The sequence below is a fragment of the Penaeus chinensis genome, chromosome 37 (genome assembly GCF_019202785.1).
Source record: "Penaeus chinensis breed Huanghai No. 1 chromosome 37, ASM1920278v2, whole genome shotgun sequence".
NCBI lineage: Eukaryota > Metazoa > Arthropoda > Malacostraca > Decapoda > Penaeidae > Penaeus > Penaeus chinensis.
The window spans coordinates 14,965,090-14,977,462 of NC_061855.1; the positions used below are offsets into that span (position 1 = coordinate 14,965,090).

At 35.0% G+C, this 12,373-nt stretch overlaps 1 protein-coding gene across 1 annotated transcript in view; it reads left to right on the top strand.

Annotated features, from left to right (window-relative positions):
* Window positions 1-1,151: 1,151 nt before the first annotated feature.
* Window positions 1,152-12,373, top strand: part of LOC125045452 (ras-related C3 botulinum toxin substrate 1) — an 87,423-nt gene continuing 76,201 nt past the window's right edge. Inside the window, exon 1 of the mRNA XM_047642716.1 lies at window positions 1,152-1,347. Within this exon, the coding sequence (XP_047498672.1) occupies window positions 1,313-1,347 (35 nt within the window). The 5' untranslated portion in view covers window positions 1,152-1,312. The remainder of the gene's footprint in view (window positions 1,348-12,373) is intronic.

Genomic DNA, 12,373 nt, shown 5'->3' on the forward strand with positions numbered 1-12,373 from the left:
TGGTAATGATGTCAATATTGATAATTATAGTAATATTGATAATTATTATAACCATGATAATAATAATGGTAATAATGAAGATTATTTTCATTATCATTACTATTATGATAGTGATATCAATGATAAATATGATAGAAATAATGATATTAATAATGACAATGATAATAGTAATGATAATAATAGTAATAATAATAATGATAATAACGATAATCATTATTATAAATATCATTATAATAGTAATGATGATAAAAGTAATAATAGTAATGATAATGATAATGATAATAATAGTAATGATAATGATAATGATAATAATAATGATAATTAATAATGATAATTAATAATGATAATAATAATGATAATAATGATAATACTAATACTAATACCAATACTAATACTACTAATAATAAAATAATAATAACATTAATGCTAATAACAATGATAATACTAAAACCAAAATTAAAATAAGGAAAATAATATGATAATATCTTAGTCATATCCATTACCTTGTTGCGTCTGTTTATTACAAGAAATATAATCATTATTGTTGTTCTACGAGAATATAACGTAACATTTGTCACTATCGCTTGCTCATAGTTATTGCAGTTTTGCTTAAATCATATTTCCTTGTCAGGATTGAGCTTGTATTCAGTTCTAATATGTAATATAACTGAAGAATTATTGTATAAATCGATATCCCTAAAAAAAAAAAAAAAAAACCTGTTGATTTGCACTTGTTACAGTTAGCGAATATCGCTAAAGTTAAGTTTTCCTTTCCTTTTGTTGACGAAGTATATATACCCCTGAATATATTAAGAACACAGATTTGCTTGGTGCTATACGTTGCAATTGCCCTTACAAATTGGTGGATATGTACAATATAAACAAATAGTCTGTGTATAGCGCCAATTATATGCTGATTCATAGCGATTTGATTTTGTTGAACGCATATTGTAATTAGTTAAGTTAAGATCCTGTAACTTATAGTTCATTGATATATAGCAACGGAACATAATCAGCTAGTCACAATGAATTTACAGTTTTCAACCAATTTGTTACCTAATCCTTGAAATAGGTTTCTATAGCAACATTCGCTGAACGAGCGCCTAGCGACGGGACGAAGCGAGTGTCGTCCATGTTGATTGGAGCCTCGCCCGCTCAGTACAGCTCTGACGTCGGTGAGCGAAAGGTGTCGCGTGCTCTCGGTCCCACCACCCGAAAAAAAGACCATTCTTTGGAGGGATTTAACAAGTGGTTTCGGGGGAAAGGAAAAACGCCATTGGATTTAGTGCATCGTCTTGACAAACCAGGGATTATGCAAGCCATCAAATGCGTCGTGGTTGGTGACGGGTAAGCATTTTAAAGGGAGAGATTGTTGCACTTGTTTCTTCGAATTTAGAAGCAGAGAGAGAGAGAGAGGAAAAGGAAGGGCGGGTGATTACGAGAAAGATACCAATGATGATGATGGTGATGAAGGTGAAGAGGTTTCCGTTTGCCTCTTGCTCTCTCTCTCTTTCTCCATCACCCCCCCTCCCTCCCTCATATTATCTCCCCCCCCCCCTCTCTCTCTCTCCCTCTCTCTCTCTCTCCTGTGTGATTCTGACGCCATGTTTATCTCGGTCTTTTTATTTTGTTTTTTTATGTCGTTCAGTTCCCAGTCAAGCTGTCTCATTCTATTAGTCTCTCTCTTGTCATGTAAGAATTAAGGCGTTGAGAGGAGGAGGAAGGAAGAAAAGGGGAGATAAAGGAGTGAGTGAGGACGAGAGAGAGAGAGGAAAGATGGAGAGGAGACGGTTTATTTTGTTTGCCTTTCTCTTTCTCTCTCTCTCTCTCTTTCGTTTCTAATGTCAGTTTTGTCATCCACTTAGGAAGCTGGAAATTAATGGTCTTTTCTCTTCAATGTTTATTCTGATTAATAGTAAGGAAGACAGGTCAACCATTAGTGAAAGGGATAAGTCAGATAGATGGATAAGAAAAACTAGGATTCGGGGGCAACAGAGATGAAGCACATCTTTGCTAGTTATTATTTTCGCATTGCTTTCGCCTACCTTTGTTCTTGGGAATTTTCTTGGGTCTACTTGCCATTCTTATATTATGCTTTTGTGCTCTGGGGAATCGGGACTTTCCTCGGAAATTAAAGGAATTCACGTATCTATTATGGTTAATTTTTTATAACAATTTGTTTTTTTCTTGTGGGATGGGTATTGTAACTTAAATAGATTTTTTTTTACAGCCACAATTCCCGTTCACTGCAGCTCATTTTGCTGCGGCAATAGTTCTTTATTGCAAAGAGTATTTTTCCCTCTGATAATTTTTATTATCATTCAGAATATAAATGATCAAGAAATGTGAGGCTTATTGAGTTTGCAGAACAAATGTGTAGTTTTGGATCAAAATAATTTTTTAGTTTTATGCTTAAAGTAACCAGTGTAGTTCCAATGATTGAAAAGCATACTTTTAGTTTGAAAGATAAAGCCAAAGGGAACTCGGCTTGCATGTCTCTTATCTCAAGCCAAAGGGAACTTGACTTGCATGTGTCTCTTATCTTATGTTAACTTTTAGTATGAAAGATAAAGCCAAAGGAACTTGGCTTGCATGTGTCTCTGTATCTCATGTTAATGTTGGGAGGAGATCTTGCTGGTTCATGCAGTTTGTGGCCCTTGGAATGGGTCTTGTGTGTTAGGAATATTTTAAGCTGAAAGCAGAATGTACGGAAGATGTATTTAAAGCAAGATTTTTTTTTTTTCCTTAAATAAACTAGATGTATTGTCTGAATATGCATTAAAATTGCATTGATTTGTGATGCATGGCATATAATCTGAAAGCCAGTTTGACAGCGCTTAAGTGTCGATGCTCCAGCAAAAGCCAACAAACCTCTTGGACATATTTTTTAGCAAGATATGACTGACTCTTTCCTAATTTGGCTATAAATTGAGAGGAAGGACTTCGAACATGATCTTGTCAGAATTATTGTGGTTGGCGTGGGTGGATTGTTGGCCTTTGTTGGAGCACCAACATACATGACGTGGCTTATGTACAGGATCTAGGTATGATTTATCATTTTTTTTTTTTTTTTTGTCCTATCTGCCTGTCATTGTGATATTACATGTTTTGGTAATAAGACTTTAAATTTGTATACAGAAGCTGCAGATTAAATTAGCCCTTCCCATATGTAGATTATCTTGACTGTCATTGGGTGTAAGATTACAGGCAACTAAATATATCTCTTTGTCCACCACATTGCCACTTTCTTTCTGATGCTCTGCCAGAATGTATGTGTCTGCCAAGAATGCAGCTCTAGGGTATAGTTTCCACTTCCATTGCTGTAGATTGTACATTGCCGCTGTAATCCAGGTTTGGTAAATGGCTTTACTTGTCAGAGCTAGTTGTTTTGGCCTTTTGTCTCGGTCAACCCCTTTGGCAGGTTTTGTCCCTGGATGGCTCCATTTGTTATATTTTGATAGCTGGAAAATTGGGAGAGGCTTATATTGGATATTGCTTGTCTAATCTATGCAGCACTTCTTGGGGAGTGCCACAGGTGGTGGGTGTGGTTGTGTCATCATTGCATATACAGATACTGATTATTTAGGGGAAATATGTGATGGTATTGTCATTGTCTGGAAAGTGTGGAATATTTTCACACATCAGAAACTAGGTTTTTTGAAAGGGTTGTTTAAACCAATCACACTTTAATTTGCATCTGTGGTGTTATGTCACTTAGTATATATATATTTGAATAATGCTGTGTCATGCAATGTTGCAGGCAGCTAAAGGACATGTTAAAAAATATGTTTCATTCTGGTATGTTGTGGTAGGAAAGTCATGCAGATGACATAGTTAAAAGTCAGGCTCAAGATGCATGCCTAAATGTTGTGGCTGAATCACATCTTGAATCATAAGCCTTGCTGTTTTGTCATTGAGATGTTGCTTGCTTACAAGACCATTACATCTAAATTTTCTCACTCTAATTCATTCCTGATTTCTTTACTGAAACTAATATATGTCCTGTTGTAGATTCTGGATGGATTACACTTAAGGTAATGTGTAAAGGTACCTACAAGGAATATAATTTTTAGGAAAGGATAATGAAAGGGCAGTTGTACATATTATGGATACACAGGAAAAATTATTGTATGAAAACTAGACCTTGATAGGAAGGGAAGATGCACAGGCCTTGGCTTCGAGTGCAGAGGCTTGACATTTGCTGCACATGAAGAGCAGATGTAGTTTCATTGGGGATTGTGGTGCCTTGGATGCAGTGTTTGTTTGTGTGTGTGTACAAGGAGAGTGTAACAGGTCAAATGAGCAGAGCAGCTCAGTAAAAGTTTTTTTCTTCTCATTATGTTTTGATGTATTACTGTTATATTGCCTCTTCCTTAATGGGCTTCATTTCTTTAATTACATACAATATTATATATATGATTGAGTCATATATACATAATTCATAATTAGTTGAAACAGCCTTTTCACCTTTCATTGAAATTAATTACTGGGTATATATGCAATTGCAGTGTCAGTGATGATGCATATTCCTTTTCACTGGAGGAACATTAGCAGTAAATGAAATAGGGAATTTTGATTTAATTTCCTTGATCTGTGTGTGGCAGTAGCACATAGCACATGCATGCAGGTGTATACTTTTTTTGACCATGTACTATTTGTAATAGTATGTACTTAACCTCCAATAGTTGGTCAGCATTGCAGAATAACACTTGTAGTTGTTGAAAAATATGGTCAGAATACATTCTATTTTGCTGGTTTATAGAAAACATTTATTATTGTTAGCATGTCATTGCTTTTTAATATTACAATTATCTTTTCATGATGATTTTTGTATCAGCAATTGCAATCATTATCATTACTGCTATTATCAGAATAAGAAAAGCTAAAATATATGTCCAAAATAACCATCCCACTTTTAAGATTTATTGGAAATTAGCATTCTATAAGGGTAAAGATACATCTATTTTGTGTTTTTGTTCCTGATATAGTTAGCATGTAACATACTGTGTAAGTTATCAGTCCTAGAATTGATGCTCAAAACCCACTGTGACTTATTCTAAAGGAAATAGCTGTTCAGAGTGTGACTTCTCTGAAAAGATGGAAGAGGATAGCTATATGGTTTTATTTGACACTGTAGATGAAGGTGTGGTTCTACAAGGAAAATTTCGCACACACCACAGTTACAACATAATGATTGTTCATTTTCATTGAAATCTGATAGATATGGTTAATGATACAGCTTAAGACGATGTATGATTTAAATACAAAGCTAATTAGTACTGAGTTGTGTACAATTGAGGTACCTTATAGAATGTTTTCAGTGAGATCAGGTTGCATGCCCAAGCACATATGAATATGGACCATGTGCCTGCTTGTTTATACAGTTCAGAATTTGTGTCATAGGATCTGCATCTGCGTTATCAGGGATTTGTTGGGGATAAAATGATCACCTGACCATATTTTAAGCATTGCCAGTAAGGCATGCAACATAAAGCACATTTGCATGAAATTGCCATTATTGGATCATGCCAGCTTGGTAAGTTTGCAAAAACTGTTTATTTATCCATGCTTGATGCTTGTACTTTCAGCTGATTAGATATTTGAATTTTATTGATGTTGATACATTGTTTCAATAACAGTAGTATATATCCCTTGGTTATCAAAAGTTTTTTTTTTTTTCTTCTTCTTCTTTTTCTTTTACTCCTTTTCCTCTTCTTCTCCTTTTCTTCCTCATTTTCACCTTTTTGTCTTCTTCTCCTTTTCATCTTCCCCTCCTTTTCATTTTTTTTTCTCCTCCTTTTTTCTTCTCCATTTCTTCTCCTTTTTTTTTTATTCTGCTCCTATTCTTCTTCTTCTTATTATTATTATTATTTTTCTCCTCCTTTTCTTCTCCTCCTCCTCTTCCTCCTCCTCCTCCTCCTCCTCCTCCTCCTCCTCCTCCTCCTCCTCCTCCTCCTCCTCCTCCTCCTCCTCCTCCTCCTCCTTGTTCTTCTTCTCCATTTCTCTTCCTCCTTTTCTCCTCTTCCTCCTTTTCCTCCCCCCTCCCCCCTCCTCCCCCCTCTCCTCCTCTTCCTCCTCCTCCTCCTCCTCCTCCTCCTCCTCCTCCTCCTCCTCCTCCTCCTCCTCCTCCTCCTCCTCCTCCTCCTCCTCCTCCTCCTTCTTCTCAATCTGCTTTGTCACCTACATCTATTTCTTGTTCTTTTTTGTTTCACTTTTTATTATGACCCTATTGTTAATAAAATGCTTTAGTTATTGCTTATAACAGGATACTTATTTTACAATGTTAAAAAATAATATAAAGGAAAAGGGAACATTTTATAATGTAATATTATTTTTGGATAATCATTCCATATGGATAAGCCAAGGTTTTACATTGAGGGAAAGGCCAACCAACTTGTTGAATGGTAGCCTGCCTTTTTTAGTATTTAGCTAGAGTAATGTATTGTTGTAATGTGTGAAAAGAGGAGGTACAACTTGTACACCAGGAAAGATGGTATATTATACAATTTTTCTCTGAAAGTATTGTACATGATATATGGGTTTCATAACACAACTTTCATAACTGTTAATGTCAGTTATGTAGCTTTACTTTTCATGCAGGTGTTTGTTAGTTAAGATGAGGTGGTCATTTTTTTATTTTTTATTTTTTATTTTTTTTTTTTTTATTTTTTTTTTATTATGTAGAAGCACAGCCAAGAGAAAAACAAAGTTTGAATTTATTTAATGGGTAAAGATAAATGGGGCCTTTTTTATTATTTCTTCCTTTCCTTATTCTGTTATTCTATGAATACATAATTTCAGTACATTAGAATGTTTCCTTGCCTTGGATAGCATTTAACTTGGTAACGATGGTTGAAGTTTTCAGTAAAATCAGTTAAGGACAGGCATACCTTAGTGCTTGCTGCTCTGCACCAGGGTGATTGTCTGGCTAGCAGGAGGGATGCAGTGATTGGAATTTAGACACGAGGTGTGGTGAAGGGCTACCTGGTGTCTGGTTATTTGCATTAACATCATAGCACATTGCCCATGACCAATGGTTAACCTGCGTGTAATGTTTCATGTCAGTATTTCATATTTTATACAAGGGTGTCTCAACCTGGGGTGGGAATGGACAGTTGAATCTAGGGCATTCAGCAAAGATTGTTTTTGTCGTAAGCCATTGATTATGCGTACATATACATTGCTAGGCATACTTGACCTCATGTTTCATTATTGTTATTTATTTATTTATTTATTACAACAATAATGTTAATAACAATGATAAAAGTGATAATAATAGTAATAATTATGATTATTTCTATTATCATTGTTATCACTTTTATTAGCTATTATTATTATTACCATTCTTGTTATTATTGTTATTATTATTGCTATTATTGCTATCATCATCGTCATCATCATCGTTGTCACCACCGTTACCACCACCACCATCATAGTTAATACTACTTCTATTATTATTGTTATTGTTATTGTTGATATTATTGCCCTCATTGTCATCAAGCCAATGCTGCTAGGAAAGTGTAGTCTTGTTTTATGAAATGTCTTTAGACAGTTGGCTCCACAAGTACTCATCCACCAAGGACTGAGTTAGTAGACCTCATGCCCTCATTTGATTTTCCCTTTCCTTGAGTTTTCAAGATTTTTTTTTTTTTTTTTTTTTTTTCTTCTTTCGCCCTTTCTAATACAATTAATATCAGTGCTGGTATTATTGTTATCGACTTAAATATTGTAATAATGTTAACATTACTGATAGTTGTATAAGATGAAAAAAGACATTTTCAAAAATCATGGAAAAGAAAAAACAGGTGAGATCATTATTAAACTACTAATAATTTGTGAATCCATCTATGTGTAAAGACAATAAACTGAACTCATTAATGACATGGCAAGTACATATGCCATCACACTGGCAGCATTGTATTAATATTTTATAAATAATAGCTAGTAATAAAGATCAAAACTTTTCCAAAAAAATAATAGGAGAGATCATATAGGCCTAGTAACTGACTTCTTGGTCACTAGGCCTTGGGGGGTCCTCTATGTGTAAAAAGGATTGATAAACTAAAATCACAGAGGACAGGGAGTGTATACAGGTTCTCCTGGCATCAGTAAGTTTATCTTTTGGTATTGTTGGGTGGTTATATTTTTTTATGCAAACATTTTGAAGAAGAGAATTTGTTTGTAACCAATATTGTAAATTGCTGTTGGAAATTTTATTTTGTAGTATTCAAATGTGATATTACTTTGTAGAGGGTGTAAGATTTTATCCAAACTTTCTGTCACAGAAAGTCATAGAAATCATTTCTTTAGATGCAAAATTTGCTCCTGAATTTATTAGAAATTGTAAATTTTGTGGAAAGCTCTCAAATTAGTGTCGGGCTACAATATTTTTCTTCATGTAGGATAATTTTGTTTCAGATATATATCATGCATTCACCTAGTGTCAAATGTGATCTCTGTTATAGAAGATTAAATGGCAGGGCTAGTGTCATTGGGTATTTTATAGAAAGCAGTTGAGGCCTATTTCAGAAGACTGAAATGTCAACCTTCAGAAAAATAAAACATGATTGACATCTGGCTTTGTTTTGCGTGCAGGTGCCTTATCAATCTTGTCCGGCTGTTTGTTTGTGTTACAAAAAGCCACCTAATGTGGCACTTTTGAATAAGTTAAAAATACAAGGTATATGCTAGACCTTATGAAGTGGCCAGCTGTTTCAGAAGTGTTGTGGGGAAGGGTAAGTGGCAGCAAGGCAAAAGTATTGGCTTTGTGTAGATAAGACAGAAGGTAAAAGATAATTAATTTGGTGAGAAACAATAGCTAGTTACTTCAGTTGGAGAGAGAGAGAACCAGTATTATAGGTAACAGTTTCTACAAGCTATGGATAAAAATGTGTCAAAATATGTAATGATGATGATTTGTGTAATGCTGGTTTGAAAGTTGTGGAGAGTTTGTTATATCTTGTGTAATAATATATGCATATACTCTGCTGTGAGGGAGTCAGTCAGTTACTGATGGTGTGATCTGATAGGACTGATTAGTTGTGTTATCAGGGATTTGCTGATCTCTGATAGGCAGATAGAGAGAGAGTGTCCATTGTTGTATCTGGTACAATGTACTAAATTGCTTAAGTTTTATATATTGTGATTTCATTTTGTTAGTTTCTCTCTCCCTCTCTCTCTTTCTTTGAGAGAGAGAGAGAGAGAGAGAGAGAGAGAGAGAGAGAGAGAGAGAGAGAGAGAGAGAGAGAGAGAGAGAGAGAGAGAGAGAGAGAGAGAGAGAGAGAGAGAGAGAGAGAGAGAGAGAGAGAGAGAGAGAGAGAGAGAGAGAGAGAGAGAGAGGCAACATACATACACACACACACACACACACACACACACACACACACACACACACACACACACACACACACACACACACACACACACACACACACACACACACACACACACCACGCACTAATATATATGTGTAAATACATATGTATGTATATATATAAAAAGTATATATGTGTGTGTGTGTGTGTGTGTGTGTGTGTGTGTGTGTGTGTGTGTGTGTGTGTGTGTGTGTGTGTGTGTGTGTGTGTGTGTGTGTGTGTGTGTTCATTTTTAATTATTTTTTATAGGCCTATTGGTAAATCATACATGTTATATCATGTTTTGTATTATTTCCTTTTGGTATGAAAATTAAGATATATAAGCACAGTACTTCTGTATAATCTTTATTCATCAAAAAAATCTCTAATTACTGTCCTTTAATTTTCTGTCATTTCTGGCTCACTATTATAAAAAAAGGGCTGGTAGTGTAAAATTATTTTTCCAGCAAATGATGTTACTCACATGCCTCACTAAACATGTAATTGAAAGGATGATTACTGTTTACTTCAGTTTTTACATAATATATCCATCAGTTGGTTGTGGCAATTTTTTTTTTTTTTTTTTTAATCCTTCTTCTCCGTTGTTCATATTTTTTCTTTAAAAAAAAAACGGGTTATAATTTTAAGTGTTAAGTGCTTTCACTACCTAACATGATGTAACTTTGTTGTGTGGGTGAATATGGTATGTCAGCCTCAGCTCAACATTTCCTACATTGTACACCATAAAGTGTTCCTTGGGAAAGGATCATAGACAATGAATTTTCTTTTGTTAACCACATGCTGCCAGAGAAAAGAATGTGCTCTTTTTTTTTTTTTTTTATGAAAATGTCTTTGCACATAGATGGCTCTGCTAGAGCTTAGCCACAAAAGCGTCAATTAGTAGACCATGTCACCTTACCTAATTTCATCTTTCCTTGAATTGTTGGAAAAAATGTAGTTCTATGAATATTGATAGTGTTATTTTTTTTAAAGACATTTTAATTACTATAATGTTATAAGTATTAGTAACATCAAAATAAGATAACCTAAAATATTTTTGAAAATCAAGGAAAAGGGTAAACGGGCTAGACAGGCATTACTCGTAATTGGCTCATTGGTGACTTAGTACAAGTGTAGCCATCTATGTGTAAAAACAATTAATAAGGTAAACACATAGTGTACATGGCATGTACATACATGCCGGGTTCCTTACCTGACTCAAATTGGGTTTCTGACTTGTGAACAGCCATAGGCATTCGATCTGGGAAGCTCTAGAGTCCAGTCATAGGAAAGACAAAAATGGCAACTCAAGCTAGATTCTATTGTATTCTAAATTACTAAGTCTTGCATTAAGAAAATAAAGGTTTTGAAGATATCAAATTTCAGTGAGTAAACAAAGTGTATCATCTAGAAGAAAGATCTTTATTTCTTTGTTCATTTATTATTTTTTGTTTATTTTTCTATTTATAGTTATTTTCAGATAGTGAATCAGAGTTGCATGTTTGTTTTTCCTTCCTGAGGTTGGATACTGTGTAGGGGACCCAGTCCTAGTGTTCTTCCCTCAGATCTTGTTATTTTGGGAGGAGTAAGGAGACCATATGTTCTGTAATCATTTAAGAATAGTGTGGAATACTGTTATGCAGTTTAGCCAAGAGGAATGTAATTGGAATGTAACTAAAATGAGCAACAGGCAGTCTGGAAGTAGCTCAGTTAAGGGTGCTTCATCTGAGCAGTGGACTCAAGGCTTTAGGATTATATATTATTTGTTGCCAAGTATTTCTGTGATTTCATAAATATTACGGGCATCCCAGGGAGTAGTCTATGTCGTTGAATAAAGTCAGGCGTCCTGAAAAACTTGTGAACCTGACCACTTGCAGGAAATCAACACATATGTCTCATATGTTTGACAGTTGAGACATTAAGAATCTGCTAACCTGAATATGCACTGACCATTATTCTTATTTCATTGATTTTGTTTACACCAAGGAACCAATGAAAAGACCTAGCTAATCCCACTTATTTATATTGTATATCAAACTTGCATTTATTGTTATTATTATTATTATTATTATTGTGTTTATTATCATTGCTATTTTTCTTTTTTTATTATTGCTATTTTTCTTTTTTATTATTATTATTATTATTATTATTATTATTATTATTATTATTACTGTTACTTTTATTATTGTGTTCACTTCTACTATACTGCTGCTACTGTTACTGCTATTATTACTGCTATTATTACTGCTGTTATTACTGCTATTATTACTAGTATTACTACTACTATTACTACAACGACGACAACAACAACAACAACAACAACAACAACAACAACAACAATAATAATGATAATCATCACCATCATCATCAGTCATCTTGGTACAAAAGAATTAAGAGACTTTTCCCCTCCTTCACACTCTCCCTCCCTCATGCCTTCTCTCTCCCTTTTCCTCCTCCTTCCTCTTGCTGCCTCTCTCCCTATTCTCCTGTAAGCCCCAAATTTGCCCCTCCCACTGCCCTCTTCCTCCTCAACCTCTCCTACTTCCTTGGCTCCCATTCCCCTCTCTTTTCTCTGAGCCCCTTCTCCCTTTCCCTCCCTTACTCCCTCTTTCCCCTTTCTTTGAGAGAGAGAGAGAGAGAGAGAGAGAGAGAGAGAGAGAGAGAGAGAGAGAGAGAGAGAGAGAGAGAGAGAGAGAGAGAGAGAGAGAGAGAGAGAGAGAGAGAGAGAGAGAGAGAATAAAATTGTTGGGTAAAAATGATTTGGAAATAGGTTAAGTGGAGATTACAGATCTCTAACTGTCCACCACTTTGGCCTAAGGGGATTTGCTTGTTTGCAGACAATGTAAGTTGTAGATATAGGTTTGACCAGCCTCTTTAAAAGTTACTGTCCTCTTACAGAAATGATTCAATTTCTACTATGGTTTGTTTTTACACACACACACACACACACACACACACACACACACACACACACACACACACACACACACACACACACACACACACACACACACACACAC